Source organism: Grus americana, chromosome 1 (genome assembly GCF_028858705.1).
Source record: "Grus americana isolate bGruAme1 chromosome 1, bGruAme1.mat, whole genome shotgun sequence".
Taxonomy (NCBI): Eukaryota; Metazoa; Chordata; class Aves; order Gruiformes; family Gruidae; genus Grus; species Grus americana.
The window spans coordinates 137,563,141-137,585,261 of NC_072852.1; the positions used below are offsets into that span (position 1 = coordinate 137,563,141).

General features: G+C 49.2%; 2 protein-coding genes across 4 annotated transcripts in view; one reads left to right on the forward strand and one right to left on the reverse strand.

The window, feature by feature from the left end:
* Positions 1 to 2,861: 2,861 nt before the first annotated feature.
* On the reverse strand, positions 2,862 to 7,718 carry LOC129199793 (uncharacterized). Of its 3 annotated transcripts, none has more exons than XM_054810830.1 (3): positions 6,588 to 7,718; positions 4,036 to 4,053; positions 2,862 to 3,956 (listed from the first exon to the last, which is right to left on the reverse strand). In XM_054810830.1, exons 1-2 carry the CDS (start codon positions 7,680 to 7,682, stop codon positions 4,045 to 4,047), a joined length of 1,104 nt encoding a protein of 367 aa, XP_054666805.1. In that variant the 5' UTR covers positions 7,683 to 7,718; the 3' UTR covers positions 2,862 to 3,956; positions 4,036 to 4,044. The 3 variants fall into 3 exon arrangements, with proteins under 3 accessions (XP_054666805.1, XP_054666815.1, XP_054666797.1); XM_054810840.1 differs by having other exon boundaries at positions 2,862 to 3,919; positions 4,010 to 4,053; XM_054810822.1 differs by having other exon boundaries at positions 2,862 to 3,919; positions 4,006 to 4,053.
* An 8,924-nt stretch (positions 7,719 to 16,642) lies between these two features.
* Positions 16,643 to 22,121, forward strand: part of ARHGAP6 (Rho GTPase activating protein 6) — a 340,043-nt gene continuing 334,564 nt past the window's right edge. Inside the window, exon 1 of the mRNA XM_054805736.1 lies at positions 16,643 to 17,354. Within this exon, the coding sequence (XP_054661711.1) occupies positions 16,851 to 17,354 (504 nt within the window). The 5' untranslated portion in view covers positions 16,643 to 16,850. The remainder of the gene's footprint in view (positions 17,355 to 22,121) is intronic.

Below are 22,121 nucleotides of genomic sequence, written 5' to 3' on the forward strand. Positions count from 1 at the left end.
TAATTGAACAAATAACAGAATCACAGTTCATTTCCACACCAAGCCTCTCACCGACTGTGCGCTCTATCTTCACGCATCACTTCATTGAAGGGTTATCCCCACTGTCTGCTTTCAAACAGCAGGCACCTTCAGCATCTCCATGCTGCCTGCCACACCATGTAAATGACAGCAAGTTTAGCTTGTAATCACCGAAAGAAATCTACTCATAAATCAGAGATGAAGAGAGGATGTGCAATTCTGCACCACCCTTACAACACAGCCAGCACACTGACTCAACGAGGACAAGACAGCATCAGGAGCTGTAAAGGTAAGATTTACCTGGTGTCAATGACATACACAAACCCATGCAGATACTAACTGCTGGAATTTGAAGAAACGCATTAAGTCCAACACTTTTAATGAGAAATTAATGGACAAGGAAATTTCACGCAGAAGCTTGCAGCACAGCCATGAGGAGGAAAGCACATGTGCAACAATAAATGCCTGCACTGGTTTTGGCTGGGGTAGAGTTCATTTTCTCCATAGTAGCTGGTACAGGGCTGTGTTTTGGGTTTGTGCTGGACACAGCGTTGCTAACACAGGGATGTTTTCGTTACTGCTGAGCAGCGCTCACACAGAGCCAAGGCCTTTGCTGCTTCTCACACCACCCCACCAGCGAGTGGGCTGGGGGTGCACAAGGAGTTGGGAGGGGACACAGCCGGGACAGCTGACCCCAACTGACCCAAGGGATAGTCCATACCATATGATGTCATGCTCAGCATAGAAAGCTGGGGGAAGAAGAAGGAAGGGGGGGACGTTGGGAGTGATGGCGTTTGTCTTCCCAAGTCACCATTAGGCGTGATGGAGCCCTGCTTTCCTGGGGATGGCTGAACCCCTGCCTGCCCATGGGAAGTGCTGAATGAATTCCTTGTCTTGCTTTGCATGCGTGGCTTTTGCTTTACTTGTTAAACTGTATTTATCTCAACCCATGAGTTTTCTTACTTTTACTCTTCCAGTTCCTTCCCCCCTCCCACCAGGAAGGAGTGAGTGAGCAGCTGTGCAGCGCTTGGTTGCTGGCTGGGGTTAAACCACAACAATCCTTTTCAGCACTCAATGTTTGGCTACCATCATGGTTTAATCCGGCAGGCAGCTATACCAATCACAGAGCCATTTGTTTACTTCCCACACACACAGTGGGATGGAGGAATTGGGGAAAAAAAAAAAAAAGAAGAAAAGGCAAAACTCATGGGCTGAGATAAAGACAGTTTAATAGGACAGAAAAGGAAAATAATAATAATACACAAAACAAGTGATGCACAGCACAATTGCTCACCACCCACTGACCAATGCCCAGCTAGTTCCTGAGCCACGGTCACGCCCCTCACCAGCTTCCCCCAAGTTATATACTGACCATGACATCGTATGGTATGGAATATCCCTTTGGCCAGTTTGGGTCAGCTGTTCTGGCCATGCCCCCTCCCAGCTTCTTGTGCACCCCCAGCCTCCTCGCTGGCAGGGCTGTGTGAGAAGCTGAAAAGTCCCTGACTTGGTGTAAACATTGCGTGGCAACAACCAAAACATCAGTGTGTTATCAGCATTATTCTCATCCTAAATCCAAAACACAGCACTATACCACCTGCTACTAGGAGGAAAATTAACTCTATCCCAGCCCAAACCAGGACACCACCAAAGCAAGGATGCATGAGTACCACAGTGAAGTTACTGGGTGGGGTGGCTCAAAGATAGTGATGAAGGCCAAGCTTATGAAGGAGAAAAAAAAAAAAAAGGGTGGAGGATGAAAGGGGGAAGTCTCACGTCTTAAAATCACTGCTAATAATTTGAAAGGCAAGTTTCTTTATGAAAGCAGGCAGCAATTTTAAAGCAGCCACTGATGCTGGAGAGCAAGGCAGAGCCCTGGCAATTGTCTGCAGCAGACACAGAAGACAGGGTGGTCCAACCCAGCACCAGTAGCAACCAGGAAACTGGGAGGTGACAGAGTACCAGGAAGGGCACCAGACTGAATGAAGAATGGAGAGAGTAACAAACAAACCCAACAAATTCTTGGCAGAAGGACTCGACAAAGAACATTAGGAAGTGTTTCAGACTCCAGCTGGGTACGCTGCTCCCAAACAGGACAAGAAAAACAAAACTGTTGCTGCTTTGCTGCTCTGAGTCAGTAGGTTAAGACCCACACTTGAGCAATTCCTCAGTGGGACTGAGACCAACATCTGCTCATCCTTCCTTGCTCCACATCCCCCCTTCCCATGCCTCTCCCCAAATCCTGCCACTATTACAGCACCTTCTCAGGAGGAGATGCCTGCAGTGGTTCACGTGTAGCAACAATGGTGAAGAGACACAGTGAGTAACTGAGTTCTGACATCTTAAGAAAACAGGGCAAGGGGAAAATGGCACGAGTAATCTGATTATTGTGCTTAAGCACCTTCTCAAAAATGAAAGGTATTTTTATAACTTGTAATTCCATCTGGAAAAGTGTTCTAGATTCTACTGTATTGAGTGCAGATATCTCAGCATTCACTGGATCCTCACAGTTTGGAGGCCATTAAAATACTGCTATTTCAGTACAGCGGCTCGTTCAACTTCAGACAGATCAAGGCCTGATACCTGTCACTGTCTCAACAACCAGCAAAGATGCGTAAGCAATGACAACTACAGTTACAACATTATCAAGCCTTTATGCAAAATATTGAAAGCAAATTTCAAAGGCCAATTTGTTTTCTGTTGATAGTTAAGATTCAGTTGTGCTTTCATAACTGAAAACCAGACATTTGTAAAAGGTCAGGTGATGAAAACAAGTGGTTACGAAAGGGAATTGGTAATGTAAGAATAAGGGGAGAAAAAAAAGGCTAAGATTAAGAACAGCATTTATATATAAAAATTTATTTAGGTGAAGTCACAAACAGTTTAGTATCAATTTACAAACACTTCATGTTCTGCATATTATTGAAACTATCAAGAAAGGTAAAGGAGAGCAGATAACGGCAGCTTTTTCCTGAAACAACTAAAGGCATACCCTTACCATCATGTGCGTTACTGGATCATAGTATTACCTTGATCATACCCCCTAGTATGCCAGGGAAAAGGAAGAGAAAACAAAATACTGAGATGTAGAATGATTAAACCGTGAACCGGTGATTATGATTTTCATGAACACCAGACTACAAAGGCCTAGTCTGATGCTCAGGATCTTAAATAGTCTATAAGTATAAAAAAGGAATAATAATTTACGTCAATTATTATATTTGATCAAGAATTTTGTAATGCACAATCAGGCTATAACTGATTTCTGGTGATGACAGCAATGGTTAATGCATTTTTGAGAAGAATGAAGAGGCGAGACTGAGCCTCACAGAATAATTCTGTTGACAACCTGAGTTATTATACCAACTGTATGATACTGTTTCAAGTCAAATATACATTTATGTTGCAGATATTCTCAATGAAATGGTAAAAGTAACAGCTGTAACAAGACAAGTTATGATTTATTTGTTTAAAACAAATATAGTACATAGGTTTTTGAAGTGTCCGGTTGTGATCTGCAAAGATCCAGGATTGCACACGTTTGCTCAAATGAGAAGGGTTAATCTGCGCATTAAATTGGCTTATACTTTCAAAGTAGTATTTTAGGGCAGGGTTCTCCTCCAGGAGACTGTTCCTGACCTCATTCAACCAATGTTCAATTTATTCACCTTCCTGAATCTTTGCCCTCTTTGGATAGTCTGTGACAAGTGCTGCGCTGCAGGAATTCCTGTTTTCCAGCAAACTGGCTTGCTCTGCAGGTTTGTAGTCCATTGTTATAATTGCTGATTGGGTAAAATGAATTTCCTACGTCTTCTCTAGCACAGCTTGCAACGCAACAGAAGCAGAGGTAAAAGAATGCACTAGAATACCAGAGCTCCACTTAAACACCAACGGAGTCAGGCTGTTGGCACCAATAAGAAATTCTGTATTTAACAAATCTGCAAATATTCAAAATCCAAAGTTAGTCAGTTTTATATATAAACTCACCCACTTAGTCTGATTGCCATCCCAACTGGCCTTCTGTTTTCATGGAGTCTGGAAAAAAAAATTGAGAATTGTCTGAAGTTAATGCAAACATAAATTTGCAGGAATCAAATCGCAGCTATCCTACATACGCACCAGTTATTGCACTCAAACTAAAACTCGGGTTTCTCACTTTGTCCTTTCTGTGTAAAGCAAAGTTACAGCTCTTCATCGGTGCCTTAGAAAGGGCAGCTAGCCTCAAACACAACACTTTGTTTTCCTTGACTTTGTTTTTACTGGTTAACCTTCTGTGGAACTGCAGAACCAGAGATACAGGCACTACATCAGCTGAAATTTAAGGAGCCTTAAACTGAAACAGGAAATGAAATCCAGTCAGGCTGCCTAATGCTACCCTTGAAATTATGAAAACAAAATCAGTTCAAACAAACAATCTGGAAGAAAAGGTCTTTGTAAAACACCTCCTCTTCCTCCTGACAGCATGAATGTGGAAAAGCTTAGGTTCTGGCCAAAGTTGTAAGTCTATAAAAGCCTATTTTCTCCCATTTTAATTCTCTGATTCTTTTGCCCAAATGTGAAGTCACATCTTATTTCTCTGAAGTAGTTTTACACAACATAATTAGAGCTTGTAAGGACCTAGGGGGTGTGGGGAAAACCCACAGGTCACCTCCAAGAGAGCAACATTTCCTTTCTGCTGCCTTGCCAATGATAAACTCATGCTTTATCCTAGGCCTCGTCTACATTTAACAGCTGCTCAAACCATTATTTCAGTTAAGGGCATTTTTCTCTTCTAAACGGTTATAAGAGACTCTGTGCTACCAATTAAAAACTGCTCTAATAATAGAAATGTGGTTGAACCCCCACTCAACAATTGCTCAACTTTTGCTTTCATTGTGCTGCTAAAGCACTGCTGGTTTTACCAACATTAAACTTCTAGTATTTTCTAAGCTATTTAGTTAAAATAAATGTTCAATTTTTCTTTAGACAATTTCTAGGGGAAAAAAAAGCCAACACAAAACATGAATGCCACTGCTAAAAATCAACTGGGAAATTTCCACGAAACCAAAGGGGATCGAGACCTCTGGTGCCTCGGCACTAACAGACCGGCTGCTGTGGAAGAAGTTATAAGTCTGGTTAACATGACAAGCTGAAGATCCAGTCTCGGATGAGATGAAATCTATGACCCATTGCTCGTCTGGTGCTCACATAAGATCCATAGCAAAATAAGAACTGAGTCGTCGTTCTTGAGAATGGAGAAATCTAAACAGAGATACCACAAAAAGTTGCATAAATCTAAAGCGTGAACCACAGAAGGCACAAAGGCGACAAGGCCTGCGCCAGGAACCATTTTTCTATACTCCTGCGTGGTATTAGCTCACTCTTTTTGTCACACATTAGCCCAGAGAAGTCACTTTCAGTAAGTACCAAAGTCAGGGCTTGGTGTGACACACCAAACACTTGCACATGGCCTGAAAAAGGGTCCTCCCTTTCCAGATCAGGCTAACAGAGTCGAACAATTTAGCCACTCCTCTGCGCTGGCAATCCCCAGGAAGCACAGCACCTGACAAGCTAGCAAAAACCCTTCAAGAAAACAAAGGTTCTTCCTAGGATCCTAAAAAAATTGTTTAGAAATAGATAGAGACAATGTAACAGAATCTCCCCACCATCATTCAGCTGGCATGAAACTCAATGTTCAGCGTTCAGCATTTTCTGTGCTGGGGATTTGACAGACTACAGCCACGGGTGTAAGAGAAGCAGCACAACCCTCAATATAGGCAGGCAGCCCTTTGTACCCACGGAGCTCGCTGTCACAGCTCAGGCAGTGGAGAGGGTAGATCTGCCCCGGTACATCAGGGGTTATACCAATTCAGTGACACTCCATGTCTATACTGAAAGCAAAACCATAACGTACACAAAATCTTCCCTACTTCCCCTAATTACACCCACCAGCTTTTCCCACAAAACAGGCCTGAACTCGTGGATTAAATCTACCGAGTCCCCAATCAGGTTAAATCTCCAAATCACAGTGAATTTGCAAGCTGTGGCCATTCATACTGAAGTTTATCTTTATTCACATCAATTTTTCTGGCCTCCCACACAGCCTGCAACTACCACATGCTCCCATAGTAACAGGAAAGTCTGTACTTTGTCTTACATACGGATAACTGTATTGCTGAGAAAGTTAACTTTTTCAAAGATAACTCAGAGGAAAAAAGAAACAACACATCTTTCTTCTAATGTCTTAAGGAAGATGCAATTATATACCAGGGGACGGAATTAGTCGGGTTCCTAATTTCTGGTGGCTAAAGCAATAAATGCCACAAACAATTATTTGCTGAGAGTATGCTTTTCTCTCCAGCAATGCCCGCATCTCCCACGGTGGCCAGCTAGACTCCCATGTGGCCCCACGCCTCATCAGCTGACACCATGGTCCCATGGTTAGCACGAGCAAAGGGTCAGTGCTGCGACGCGCGAGCTGCTGACGGACTCAAGGGCACCTCAACTGCTCCCTTCTCCCCTTCCCCTCTGAGGGGGCACCGTGCCCGGCCAGGGGTGCAGGGAAGCGCGCGGCCGCCTGCCCGTCACACCTGGGTTTTCTCCTCTTGCTTGGGGCTCTGGGATGGTGGTGGTGGTGGCGGCGGTGGCGGCGGGGCCGGGGGGGCCTGCGTCTCGCCCTCAGCACGCGGCTGCCTGCTGACGAGCGACTTGAGGGGCGCCATCCACTTCATCCAGAGGTCCAGGTCGACGTCGCCCCAGGGCAGGGTGGGGTCCTTGGCCGCCCGCCGCCGAAAGTCCTCGTCGTAGCTCATCCACGAGGTGCCCCCGTAGGTGGCGTGGAGCTTGCGGATGGTGTCCAGGTACTTGAACATGGCTCCGCAGCGCGCCGGGTGCTTCTCGCACAGCACGCTGGCGTACACCAGGAAGGCCGAGACCCACTGGTCCAGCGTGTCCCCCGGGCGCGGGCCGTGCTCGGGGGCCAGCTCTGTGTGGAGCAAGGAAAAGAGGTCAATGAACTCCCCCCGCCAGATCCGCTCCTTGGTGGCCTTGGCCAGCTGGTAGCCCAGCGGCCGCCGCAGCCCCACGTAGGGGGTGGCCGCCGCCGCCTCCGCTGCCGCCGCCGCCTCGCCCTGCCCCGCCGCCGCTGCCGCCGCCGGGCCCCCGGCCGCGCCGCTCGCCGCCGCCGCCGCCGCCGCCTCGGCGCAGGGGCTGGCCGCCGCCGCCGCCGCCCCCAGCGCGGCCTGCCGCTCCAGCCAGCGCGGGTTCACGTAGACGGTCCGCAGGCGCGGCGCGGCCCCCGCCGCCGCCCGCGCCGAGCCCTCGGCGCCGGGCTGGAGGCGCAGCACGGCCAGGGCGGCCGGCGCGCCGGCGGGCAGGTCGCTGCCCTCCCGCCGCGGGGCCGGCTGGGCCGCCGCCGGCACCTGGAGCAGCGAGGGCGCCGCCCAGGGCGGGGAGCCGCCCCTAGGCCCGGCCGCCGCCGCCAGCGCCTCTAGGCCCGGGAGGCCGAGCCGCGAGCCGGGCGCCACCGCGCCGAGCACCCATCGGGTCTCGGCGATCCCGCCGCGGTCCCGGGGGCTCCGCGACCTCCCCTCCTCCCGGCGCCCGGCGAGGGCCGTCCCCAGCGTCAGGGGGGCCGCGGTTCCGGCCCGGCGCCGACGGCGGCTCCGCCGCCTCCCACGTGGCATCGGCGCGGCGGCTGCGGGCAGGGCGCGCGGCGAGGGGCGGGGACTACGGCCGGGCGGGGCGTGGTCTGGCGGGACTGGGCGTGGCCTGCCTCCCCGCCCACCCGCGGCTCTGCGCCCCCCGGCCCCGCACGGCTCAGCCCCGGGTGACACGGGCGGGGGGACAGCCCGCTGCTGTGCCCAGGCGTGCCCTGCGGTGAGCCGGGGGGTCAAGCCGTCCCCGGGATGTCGCGTGGGTTGGCACTTAAATACCGGGCTTGGAGAGCGCGACATACATTCTCTCTCTCTAAAAATATATATATATATAAAACTATATAGTGTATATATAGACACTATATACACACTGCATACACACTACACATATAAAACGATATGTAGAGATATATATACACTATAGTGTTTATATATATACACACACTATATATATAACTGTATATATGCACATGACTCTATAGTAGGTATACGGTAGCAGTCACTCATGTCATTATTATTGCTTCGGTGCAGCAAAAGTTTGGAGGAGTAATGACATTCCGTCACTTTTCCCTTTCAGTACAAATAAGCATCTTTTTCTCTTTACTGAAAATGGCTTTTTTTTTTTTTTCCCCCTAAGGGTGCTCTCACCCAGATTCAGCTGTCCTAGCTAAGAACTGAGTAGCCAGTCTGGGCAAACGCTTGCCTCAGGGTGTCTCGCCGACTGACCTGCAGAGTCGCATGCCAGGTAAGAAATAGGGGAACGTGTGACTTTCCGGGAGGCACAGCCCTACAGGCAATTTCCTTCCTAGTCACGTCAAAACACTTTCGGTGTTAGCACCGCACAGCCGCACGCCTCTTACCAAGGTCACTGCTGAACAACACGGTGGCCTCTGTAGAAACAGGACCGGGCCATCGCAGTACTTGCTCACCACCTAGCTGAAGGTCAGACACCACGGGAGCCAAATCTGGGTGCTGGCTCCTCCCGTGGACTTAAGTTGTGCACCCGCTGCCCAGCTGCTTCCACAAACGCTTCTGTAGCGCTTGCTCCTCTGGAGGAGCAGCTTTGAACGCTGTGCTGAAATGCTGATTCATTACTCCCACTGTAATATAGGCAAAAGGTCTGCAAAAAAGATAACAGCTCTTCTGTCTTCACGGGAAAAACTGGGAGAGCTGAATTTTAGATAGAAGTCTGTTTGTCCAAACAACTGAATTCCAGGAATTACAAAGTTAGGAATTCTTCTGTAAGACAAAAAGTAAGGTAAAAGAGTGGCTTTGCTTTTCTTATGCTTAATAAATTCTGCATCAATGATAATAGTACCAAAATGCTCCTGTTTTCTAATTCACCCTTATCTTCAGAGATCTGTTCAGAAGTCTGAACAAAATAGACTCTGCTTAATTCTTGAGATGAATACACTCATATTTTGATAAAAACGTATTTTATAAATGCTATCAAAACAAGTGCAACTGTCCTGAGGTTTTAAACATTTTGACTTTAAATTCTGTCCAGTATCTCCTTCTAATTCCAGGTTAACTGGGCATTAATAGCACCAGAGATTTTTAAAAGTACAGTAACACCATAATTTCTCTAAAATGTGCCCATGCAGCAAGCTTGCTAGTAAGACAGGTGATACACATGGATATGAAATCTCTGAAAGTTTTCTGAAGGTTAAGCTGTTGACTTTAACCCAACATTCATATTTGGTTAGAACTGCAGAGTCACTGAAGTTGGAGGGGACCTCCCTTACTGGAAGGCTGCTATCAGTTTCCCTTCCCCAGGCTGAACAAGCCCAGCTTTCCTGGCATCTCCTCACAGTGCAAATGCTCCAGCTCCCAACTGTCTTGGTGGCTCTCCAAGGCACTTGCTGAAGTTTATCAAGGTCCTCCTTGATTGGGGGCACCCAAACCAGATACCTTAATCCAGATGAGGTCTACTGAATGCTGTGTAAAAGGCAACATCACTTCCCTTGGTCTATGCTTCTGTTGATGCAGCCCAGGATGCTGTCAGCCTTCATCACTGCCAGGGGTCCTTGCTGGCTCCTGTTTGGCCCATTGATCACCAGGGTGCCCAGGTCCTTCCCACTAGAGCTGCTCCCCAGTGTGGCAGTGCCTGGCCCATAGAAATGCAGGCGGTTAGTCCACACCAAGGGCAATTTGTCTTCACTGACTTTTGTAAGATTGCTGTTTTCCCATTCATCTGGCTTATCTAGGCCACTCTGAATGGCAGCCCTATCCTGGAGTGTGTTGACTGTCCATCTTAATTTGATGTTGTCCCCAAACTGGATGAGAGCGCACACTGTCTCCTCCTCCAGACTATTGATATGGGCTGATGGGGTCCACCTGTCAGAGAAAGGGAAGACCTTGCCAAGCTGGTGAAGAGGGCTTTAAACTAAAGTTGCCAGGGGAGGCGAACCTCAATCCATCCCACTCCTACTGGTTTGATGCCAGTGCCAGTAATAGATGCCCAGAGCCAGGACAAGGATCACAGGTCAGCAGGAGAGCACCTGAAGTGCGGCACAAAGGAATTCCAGCCACTCCAGCCAGCAAGTCAGCTTCATTAGCGGCTGTCCTGGTTTTGGCTGGGGTAGAGTTAATTCTCTTCATAGTAGCTAATATGAGGCTGTGTTTTGGATTTGTGCTGGAAACAGTGTTACTAATACAGGGATGATTTTCTTATATAGAGATGTTCTTATTCCTGAGCAGCGCTTACACAGAGCCAAGGCCTTTGCTGCTTCTCACACCACCCCACCAGCGAGTGGGCTGGGGGTGCACAAGGAGTTGGGAGGGGACACAGCCGGGACAGCTGACCCCAACTGACCAAAGGGATGTGCCATACCGTATGACGTCATGCTCAGCATATAAAGGACTGGGGGAAGGAGAAGGAAGGGGGGGACGTTGGGAGTGATGGCGTTTGTCTTCCCAAGTCCCCGTTAGGCGTGATGGAGCCCTGCTTTCCTGGGGATGGCTGAACACCTGCCTGCCCATGGGAAGTGGTGAATGAATTCCTTGTCTTGCTTTGCTTGTGTGCACGGCTTTTGCTTTACCTATTAAACTGTCTTTATCTCAACCCACGAGTTTTCTTACTTTCACTCTTCCGATTCTCTCTCCCATCCCACCAGGGAGGAGCGAGCAAGCGGCTGTGTGGGGCGCAGCTGCCGGCTGGGGTAAAACCATGACAGAGGCCCAACTTAAATGCCTCTATGCAAACACACGTAGCATGAGGAATAAACAAGAGGAGTTGGAGACATGCGCACACCTGCAGGGCTGTGATCTTATTGGCATCACAGAGATGTGGTGGTATGGCTCCTATGACTGGAGCGCTGGGATGGAAGGATGCAGGCTCTTTAGGAAGGACAGGAAGGAGAGACGAGGAGGGGGCGTCGTTCTTTATGTCAATGACCAGCTGGAGTGCATGAAGTTCCACCTGGGGATGGATGAGAAGTCAAACGAGATCTTATGGGTCAGGATTAAAGGGAGAGCAGGGACAGGGGACATCATACTGGGGGTCTGCTACAGGCTACCCGACTAGGAAGACCAAGCAGATGAAGGCCTCTATATACAGATAAGAGCAGCCTCACATTCACAAGACCTGGTCATCATGGGGGACTTCAACCACCCTGATATCTGTTGGAGGGACAACACAGCAGGGCACAAGCAATCCAGGAGGTTCCTGGAATGCATTGATCATGACTTCCTTCTCCAACTGATAGAGGACCGCACGAGGAGACGTGCCATGCTGGACCTTGTTCTCACCCACAAGGAGGGGCTGGTAGGGGATGTGAAGCTCGAGGGTAGCCTTGGCTGCAGTGACCATGAAATGGTGAAATTCAAGATCCTCAGGGCAGCGAGGAGGGCACACAGCAAGCTCACTACCCTGGACTTCAGGAGAGCAGACTTTGGCCTCTTCAGGGACCTACTTGGTAGAGTACCATGGGACAAAGCCCTGGAGGGAAGAGGGGCCCAAGAAAGCTGGCTAGTATTCAAGGATCACCTCCTCCAAGCTCAGGAGAGATGCATCCCAACAAAGAAGTAGTCGGGCAAAAACCCCCGGAGGCCTGCATGAATGAACCAGGAGCTCCTAGACAAACACAAAAAGAAAGCCCACAGAGGCTGGAAGAAAGGGCTCCCAAGCCTGGGAGCAATACAGAAAAATTGTCCGAGCGGTCAGGGATCAGGTTAGGAAAGCCAAAGCCCTGATAGAATTAAATTTGGCCGGGGACATCAAGGGCAACAAGAAAAGCTTCTATAGCTACATCAGTGATAAAGGGAAGACTAGGGAAAATGTGGGCCCCTTCCAGAATGATATGGGAGACCTGGTTACGCAGGACATGGAGAAGGCTGAGGTACTCAATGACTTTTTTGCCTCAGTCTTCACCAGCAAGTGCTCAGGCCACACTGCCCAAGTTGTACAAGGCAAAGGCAGGGACTGGGAGAATGAACCATCCACTGTAGGAGATCAGGTTTGAGACCATCTAAGGAACCTGAAGATGCACAAGTCCATGGGACCTGATGAGATGCATCCACGGGTCCTGAGGGAACTGGCAGATGAAGTTCTATCCATCATATCCACTATCCATCATATTTGAGAAGTAATGACAGTCCGGTGAAGACCCCACTGACTGGAAAATGGGAAAGGCTGAAAGCCTTCTATCCACTGCTCTCCCATCATCCATGGATCAAGGCAGGTGATCAGGTTGGTCAGGCATGATTTACCCTTGGTCACCAGCCACCTTTTTCTCCTCTGTATGCCCAGAAATGGCTTCCCAGAGAACTTGCTTTTGTGATTTTCCCAAAGTGAAACTCACCAGCCTGTAGCTCCTTGGATTGACCTTGCTCTTTTGGAAGACAAGGTGCAACATTTAGCTTTTTTCAGCCATTAGGTACATCTCTGAATCTCCATGACCTTTCAAAGATAAAAAGTGGCATTGCAGTGACATCTGCCAGCTGGGAACCTGGCTGGTTCCCCAGACTTGCATGGGCTGGGATTCCTCAAGAGAAGATCCCTGACAGTCCTTTTCCACTACTAACAGATTCTCTTCTCCTTGAGGCACAAAGGGCTGGCAGACTCTGTTGGTGAAGATCAAGGCAAAGAAGGCACTGAGTACCTCAGCCTCCTCTCTGCCTATCGACACTATGTAACCTGCTGCTTTCAGCAGAGGTCCTGCACCTTCCTTTGATACTCTTTCACTGTTACTGTGGTGGCAGAAGCTGCTCTTGTTGCCCTTGACATCCTTCGCTGGTTACACCAACAGCTGAGCTTTGGCTTCCCAAGCGCCATGCCTGCATGCCCAGGGAATGCTTCTGTACTCCTACTCTGTGTGCTAAGACTGAAGATATTTCAGAATAAAACTGACGATTAGAAAGTCATAATTTCCAAATGCATTCATCCCTCAGAATATTTCTGACTTTTTATTGCATTATTGATTCATATCACTACTGCTCACTTTCAGTAATACAGACTTGAAAAGCTGAGGAGAGATCTTTCATGCTGCAGTAAGTCAGCCGACTACTGCTTACGGCAGTGACGTGCAGTGAGACAAAACAAAGAATAAACATTCGCACTGGATTTAAGCTTTCACTGTAAAAAAATATGACAGTGCAAGCTGTTAGGAAAGCCTTTCCAACCCCAGCAGTCAGTACATCCACTGTCTATACTGCTACTCCCAGCTCCAGGAAGGACTGCCCAGTTCCTCGACTGCTATTGCGACCTTATCGGCAGCAGTTACACAAACAGCTTTGCTTCAGAAGAGAAGGGCTGATGACCAATATCGGATCAACTAATATTGTCTCACTATTCCTCTGCTTATATGGCTACACCGCTGATACCTTCTGGCTGGAGGTTAGTGCTAAAGCTTGAGGACTAGGACTGTCTTTTTGTTCTGTGCTTGTACAGTGCCCACCAGAGCCCTGGAGCCTAGCTGCATACATGGGTGGTGCTGCCCAGTCTCACAACAATGCAGTTAATAGTGATAATAAACAGCAACTTAAAAAATAATCAGTAAGTGCTTATATTGCTGTTGCTGCCGAAAGATACAGACAGCAGCAAAGACAGGCTGTGAAGCTGTCGACACAAAGCATCTCTATGCATATGTTGGCTTTGCTCACTGAATTGCAGCTGTGATGATTCTCCGGGTCTCTGTCTCACTAAACCAATTCTCCAATTTTTCATGAGTGCTCTCATGGAGAAAATCAGCTGGGCAATAGCAATACCTGGGCTGAAATAGATGGAAATAAGAATGCTTTGCTTCCACTTCATTTAGAGTAGTTACTTGTAAGCTGATGTATGCTCTTAATGTTGCACTCACCTGATCGTTTCCATCTCCTTTCACAGGTTGTGTGTGTGGTGCGTGAGGATCTGAGTCTGCACTTGGAGGTTTGCCTGCTGGCAGCTGGCTGCGCCCAAGAGTATCAGCTCTTCAAAGCGGGCAACTCACCCCACTGAGAATGGCAGGAACCATTTCTAGTGGATTTTGGAGGCAGGCGTGATTGTCCTCTCTGCTCCTCACGTGATTACAGCTCTGAATTTCCCCCTCTACTGTTTTTCCTTGCGTCTTCCTGTCCTTTCGTGTTCCAGTGATACATTTGTAGAGGACCAAAGTGAATGCTTGGAGCCACAGGACTGTAAAGCTGTATTGCAGTCGTGTCTCTCTCAAGCAAATTGCTAGCATGGGCACAGAACCACAGAAACAAACTCGGATCATTGTTTTATGCTTCAGAACTTCTTTTTAGTCTCAAGCATGAGACCTTATTGAAGGCATTAATGAGGAGGCAAAATGAAGCTTTAAACAGAAACAGCTGCAACCTTAGCTGTGGAGGAACTAGCAGGGTTTGGAATTAGGCAATATAACAGTTTATTAAAATATGGAGGAAAAACTCCTTTTCAAACAAAAAAAAATGGAGAAAAAATTTGGAAACATTAGATGAAAGCAGAATGCTTCCCTTTGAAAGTGGATGGGCTAGCGTGCTGTTTCTCTTTATGAACCTTAAATAATGCCACAAAGAAAAGAACTGTCTGCTCCCTCTGTTGATAAAACTAGAAAATACTGCCACAGAGCACTTACCTGCACAGGCTCCAGGACACCTGGGAGGACAACCCAACCCAGCACTAGGGTTTGAGGAGAAAAATGCAGCATGAGGGGAAAATAACTCGTGTTGTGCTTGAGGTTGGTTTTTTTGGGGGGGGGGAGGGGGGGGATTGTTTTGGTTTTGTTGTTTGTGGGTTTTGGGGGGGTTTTTTGTTGGAGTTTTTTTGTGGTTTTTTGGGGGTTTTTTTTGTTTTTTTGTTTTTTTTTTCAAAATAGCCAGTCTTTTTCTAAGGAATTTTAAGAGTTGTCTGTGATACTTTTTGGGAGACTGTGGAGATAGTGGTTTCTCAGGTCAAAAGAAGGATACCTAGGCCCCAAAGAACCAGTAGTCTAACAGTGATTTCATCGAAGACAGGAAAGATTCAAGACTTGCTCTGGAGCTCTTGGCTAGTCTCTCCCTAGGTGTCTTCCACTCTCTCCACAAATGAAAGTATAGGTCTAGAAGCAAACCAGGATTTGGGTTTGTGTATTTTGCTTTTCATCTTGAAAAATTTAATGTCTGTACTCCTCACTAATAAAAAAGCAACAGATCTGAACTCATCCATGAAGCTAGCGGTCAGCTATCAATAAAGTTGATACAGTAAGTAAACAATGGTGCAGAGCCTCCCTAAAGAGCCTGACAAGCATCACTGTTGAACTGCTTCCAGTGAGGGGAGGACTCAGTGTTCCCAGCTGAGAGAGGGGGGCAGGAGTCGGATCCTGCGGCTGAGGGACTGCTTCCTCCTCTCCAGGTGGGGAAGGAGCTGGCTGGCTGGCTGCCAGCCTTCGTGGGGCTGTGTGGTATTCTTCCTCTGCGCGCGTTCTGTTCCTGCGTTTCTTTACGGTTTTGGCTTTCCCAAGTTTTTTCCTTTCTCCCGATAAAGGTTTCCTTGCCTATGCTTGGAGAGAGAGCAGAGAAAGTCTCTATAAAGGATGAAGCAAGTTTAGTTATTTGTCCTGAGGAGGCTCAGCTTCATTGGTCCCATTCCTTTTTTTCTGCTGCTGTGAGGTACCCAGCGGAACAGTTACAGGTCTTGGGCGACCCACGCTGCCTGTGGCACTCATGTGCCTCTATGTGGGGTTGTTCTGCACAGGCTGTCAGACAGGAATAGCAGAGTCTGCCTTCAAAGTAGGTGTTCGTTGTGGTTAAATATGTAAGACCATCTTCTCAAATTGGCACAGGATGGAAAGAGAGACTTGAGTCAGAACATAATTGCTGGTCAAGATCCGTTGAAGACCCGGTCCTGGTAGCACTACAGACGTGTGCTGTACACTGCGAGCACCCTGCCTATTCCTGCAAGTTTTCCCTGAAGGCACCAGCACCCCAGAACACGGCCGGGGAGGATACGGGGGTCCCACAACCAGCAGCCCAGCGTGTCCCCGCCGCTCCCCAGCGGACGCCGGCGGGACGGGGATGCGGCGCTGGACTTGGCAGGGTCAGGCCGGGGCTTTCCCCGGCTGCTCCTTCGGAACGATCGCTCCGAAAAACAACTGGCTCTCGCTACTCGATCCCTCCCCAAAACGCAACCGCACAATCCCGGTGCGGCCGCAGCGCCCCGTCGGGGCCGCCCGAGGCAGCGCCCGGGAGCCGCAGCCCCGGTGCCCGCGCAGCCCGGCGGGGCTACCGGCCGCCGCGCCCCCGACGTGGGCGCCCCGAGGCGGCGCCGGGCTGCGGGCGACACCGGGACCGGCTCTCCCCGCCTCGGGGGGAGGCAGGCGGGCCCTGCCACCCGGAGACCCGACGGGGTGGGGGGGGCGGCCAGCGGCTCCCGTGCGCATCGCAGCCGAGGGGGGAGTGACTCTGGCAGGCTGCGGCGAGCCGAGATAAAAGCTCCGCTGCTGCCTCCTTCCCTCCCCTTTTCTCTCGTAACTTTTTTTTTTTTTTCCCTTTCCCTCCCTCTCCCTCCCAGCAAAGTGACCGCGGCGGCGGCAGCCCCGGAGCAGCCCCAGCGCCAGACGCCGCCATGAGCCCCCCGGTGCCGCCGTCGGTCCGCGCCGCCGGGGGCTGAACCCGGGCGTGGAGGGCGCCCCGGGAGCTGCGGCGTTCCACGCCGCCGCGGCGGGGGCCGGAGGCAGAGACAGAGAGACCTCGGGACCCCCGGCCACCCCCGCCGTGCCCGGGGCAGCGGCCGCCGCGATGTCGGCGCAGAGCCTGCTGAGCAGCGTCTTCTCCTGCTCCTCCCCGGCCGCCGCCGCCCCCGTCGCCGCCAAGAGCCTCTCCAAGCGGAGGCTCCGCCAGACGCGCAGCCTCGACCCCGCCATCATCGGCGGCGGCCGGGAGGACGGCGAGGGCGTGGGGCGGTCGTCGCGGTCGCGGGCCGCCGGCAGCCCCCCGGGGGACCGCCACGGTTCCCGGGGCGCCCCGCCGCCCCCCGGCGCCTCCTTCTCCACCCCCAGCACCCCGCTGGAGCGGTCGCCGCCGGGCAGCGCCCTCTTCGACGAGGAGAGCCCCCGCGGGAAGCGGAGCCCGGGCTGGGAGCTGCCCTTCTTGACGCGCACCCCCTCGGCCTCGGCGCTGAGCGGCCCCGCCGGCCCCGCCAACAGCATCTTCTCCTCGCCCCGGCGCTGGCTGCAGCAGAGGAAGGGGCAGCCCTCGTCGCCCGGGCCTCGCCCCGCCGCCTACGTCGTGTGGAAATCCGAGGTAGGCCCGCCCGCCCCCCGGGGACGGGCACTCGCCGCGCCGCCCTCGCCCCCGGCGTGCGCCGCCGCCGCCCGCCCGCCCGCCCGCCCCGTCGGGGCCGCCCCTCGGAGCCCCGCAGCCGCTGGTCCTCGGGACGGGGCGGCCCCGCGGGGCGCCGCCTGCGCCCCCCCACCCCCCCACGGTGTTTGGTGCGCGGCGCGGCTCCGCGCGTGTCCGCGGGAGGGCCAGCCACGGCCGCGGGCTGCGGCTGCGGTGCCGTCGAGGCCGCTGTGGGAAACGGGCACGGGTGTTAGCGCTGGGCGTGGGGATCCGCGGCGTTGGTGGGGCGGACGGCGGCATTTGATGTTCCCGTGACGGACTCCATATATAGTTGTCCCGGGCATGTAAAACCTTCCCCTCCCAGTTTCACACCTCGTAAACTGAAGTATGTGATGGCTTCTAACAAGATAGACAAATTATTTTTAATGTGCACACCCAGTGAGCTATGATTTATTTGACAACGCACATGTGTCAAAACCACATGAGGAGCGATCGTATTCCAAGACAAATCCAACTTTGCAATGCAAATATTTATTCATTTAACTTGGATGTCGTCGATGTTGGGCTGCAGATATCATACCATCTGGACAAATGTATTCAAAGAATGTGGCATTGTTTCTTGATAGCGATTGCTCTGCGAGTTGGTTACGCATGCCCCTTTGTAGCAGGAGAAGAAATTTTTTGTTTGAAGAAATTCTCCATCCTGTTTGTGGCGATGAGGTTTCACGCTTCACTGTTTAGTAGTGCCTCCCGGAGCTTTTGGGTTGGGGTCGGAAGGCAGCCTTTTCCTTTTATTGCCATTGCCATTGAAGAAGTGTTTATTATGTACAACCACCACTAACTAGACCTATCAACAAAACAGCCCCATTGTTTCTGTGGGATGCGGAAGCCCTTGAAAAATCGCTACCTTATATAGTGATCTGGGATCCAAAGCCAGACTAGGCACCATCACTGCATAAGATTACCAAATGTAGTTTTTAAGAGCGAACGCTGCGTCTCACCCCAAACGAGCCCTCGCATCCACCTGTTAGCTTGGGGGTATGAAAGTTGTCACCATCTACCAGTTGGGATGGAGCGACAGCACTTGGGTGCCTGCTTTAGGCGTGGTGTTGGCTGGCATTAAAAAAGGCAGCGAAGATTTTCAACAGTTTTCAAAAATGGATTAAATCTTGCCATCAGAAGTGACTCATAGCAGTGTTTCATCTATTGACCCCCAAATTTTAAGTTAGCTAAAATTTTGTGATTTCAATGAAAGTTTGTGGGAGTTGCAGTGTCAGTGACAAAAAACCTCCAGGGAGATAGCGGATGCTCGCACTAATTAAGGGTAAGTTGGCTGCTTATCTGCTTAAGCTTTGATACCCAAAAGTATATGATAGGTAAGATTTCCTGCGCAGAGTTTCCTGACTGAGTCCAAGACTCAGAGCACGGTCTCTGATCTGCGACCGTAAGCGGGTCTCCCTGTTTTCACTGAATCCGCGCAAAGGTGTCAGACACATGGGGCATTTTTTTCAGATCTGTATGTTGTCAAACCATGTAGCACAGCACATCTTCAGACTGTAAATTCCAAAGCATGATTTTTTCCTAATTTGATGTGTATCTAGCATTTTTAAATAGTAAAAGTTTTGTTTTTTTTTTTTCTTTTGGGGGGGGGTATATTGTATTACTAATAGCATGATTGCAGTATAGTGATGTAATTTATAGTTAAATTTGATTCAGTGCAGTTTTGTGTGATGTTACAGAGCTGTCCTCTGACAAATTGTTGTTTACCTGGCATTTGAACCTGGGTGATTTATCTTTAATACATTTAAGAAATGGGTGTTTACATTAACGAAGTGTGGTCTTGTATTTTGGTGGCATCTTTCCTATTGGTGAGGCCTGATTTTTTTAGAGTAACTGAGACATATGCGTGAGTGTAGTTTAAAAAAAACAAATCACATTAACATTAAGAAAAAAAAAAAACAGCATATGATTCTATTGTAAAAGAACGATTTTGGAAGGTCTGAGCCCAGTGCTGTCAGGACAAGCGAGTATCTGCAACTCTGTGCTGGGTCCCCATGTCTGGGCTGGGCAGGTGGCCACCGCTCTCCACGAGCCGTCAGTCGGGCACAGTGTCGTCGCGGTCGTCGTGCCGGCAGTCCCAGCGGTGGGGCTGCGATGTAGGAGCAGGGTGTGCTGCACCTGAAGCCGGGCTGCTGCGGTGGGTCAACGTCGTTGCTGTGAATTTGTGGCGTTGTACATCAGTTGACGTACAGTCTGATACCTGCTGGTTTCAGAGTTTCTATTTTCAAGGTGTTATACAAATATTAACTTAGTTGTAGCCATCAGCAACGACACGTATAAATGATTTTAACTGATGTTTTAAAAGAAACTGCACATACGTAATTTTGATCATATTCCTCCTCTTATTGCAGTCATGCGCCCTCATGGTCATTCACTTTGGGTTTATCATAAAATAGCATTGTTCATAAAGGATTTGGTTGTTTGCTTCCTATTTAGTCTTTATTGGAAAAGGATTTGGTCAGTCATTAGGAAGTGAAGGATTCTTTGTCTCTGGGGCTTCACCCTAGCTGTGGCAAAGCAAGTGTGCTTGAGGAGGTGAAAAAACCACATTTTACTGGGTGAAAAGGAAATAACTGTCTGTAATATTGTAACTTTAAAAGGTGCCATTATCGAAATTATGCTGCATTCTCAACAGGAAACCTGTCATTCAAGTTTTTTTCCAACTTGAAAAATGAAGTATATCATGACAATGATTTTACTCAGCTGTAAAAGACAACTGAATAGATGACTGCAAGCCGAAAATGAGCATGGAAGGTTTTGGTCTGAGTATTTAAAAATTCCCATCCTGTTAGCTGGGGAATAAAAGAGATATTCATTACAAAACCTGTTTTCTTTACCTTCATTCCAACATCTTCAGTATAATTGCACTTTTTGGAAAATATTCCTCTAAAGCCACTGTGCAAGCAACTGAGTTATGCACTAAAATTAATATTTTAGGAGATGTATATGGGAATTATTTTCTTCCCCCTACCTTAATCTCTAAAGTGGTAAAGCAAAGTAAAAACGCAATGGAGATTTTCTCTTCAGAACCTCCCAAAAGAATAACTTCTGAGCAGGACCTCCTTCCTCCGTCCCAAGCTGGACCAGTGCGGTGGCGTCAGGAGGGATGCGGTGAAGATGCGGTTTGCAGCCCGGGCTGGCGCGCTGTGCCAGTCCCGCTCTCAGGCAGCCTGGTGCCGCAGGGGTAGGAGCGCCTGGACCAGCTGTATTCACATTTCTGTATGAGAGGCCAAAATCTCTGTTAACATCTTTGATAAGAGGCCAGGAGAAGGATGGTTTGTTTGTTTTACCTTTTTTTTGTTTGTTTTTTAATTGTAGTTCTTCGACTTCAGCATTTTATACCATAAGCCTGTCTACTGGCCTAGGGATGGAAAGGTTGCTGCTCAGTTCACACGGCCATTCATCAGTAATTTTTAATAGGTCCCAGACTGCACAGGGGATTTCCAGTTTCGGCAGCAGGTCGCCCCTAAAGACTTGACACAAAGAAAGTGTATTCTCGGATCCACAGATTTTTGGATGTGCAGCATTATGCGACAGAAGTGTCTCTTCCTCCCGGGTGATCTGGCTCTTCTTTATCGACATCTAATTTTATTCACAAGAATATTTTACAATTGTAAAGATTATTTTTAGTAGAGCTTTACTTCGCTGACAAGCATTCTTTCCCCTTCCTATTATCTGCTCGTGTATATGCTGCTTAAATAAAAAACCTGTTCCTGGGTCTGTGGAAATCAGTGACAACCTTTCCAGTGGTTTCAGGGGGGCAAAGCCGAGGGGGATTTTTTAACAAGGGAAAAAAGCATTCATCCTCAATTCCCATCAGATCTCAGCTGTTCTTTTAAGCCATTTTCCTTAAAGAAAATTCACTTTCACTTACAAAATTAAGTCTGTTATGACTATTATGCTTTCATTAAGTGTTTCATAAGGTTGAATGACTCTCTAAGTAAACTAAATATCATGGAAAAAGGCAGTAAAAATATATAGAGACACCTTAATGCCTTGATTCTGCCAACATTTAGTCATACATTTATGCTAAAGTCTGTGAGCAGTCCCGTACAAGTTAAGGATACAAGTGTTTTACAGTGACCGACTGGAATACGTTTGCCAGGTGAAAAGTCCAGAATAGCTCAAAATGAATAGATCCGTGTGAAGTCTCAAGTTGTGTTAATTCTTCTGCTTATTTTTCTGTCCTAAAGATGGCAATGGAAAGCCACAGCATGTGTACAACAAATAGAGCAAATCACGTGAATGTATCTGAGTAATCTCTTTGTTATGATAAACCAAATCTACACGCTTAAACTTATATGGCCTGATTATTTTGCTATCATATGCCGTGTGTTACTGAATAATTAAATGTTAACATCTCCAGCTAATATGCTTTTTTTTGGGGGGAGAGCTGTTTTTAAAGTAATGGTAGTGTAACATCTGCAGCCTTCCTGCTCGCACGCCTGGCTGCCAGGAAGCAGGAGGCACCATCGTGAGTTTGCAACTTGCTCCTCAGCGCCGTGGGGTTGCTGCGGGCGGTTGGCTCAGCCCTTCCTCGCTTCCTCCTCCTCCTCCTCCTGAGAGAGCTGCCTGAGATTGACCTGCTCGCTCACCCAGGGAGGCTTTCTGGCAAGCACAATGGGGCGAGGGGTTTCCCACAGTGCAGGAGGGAAGGTCACCCTGGTT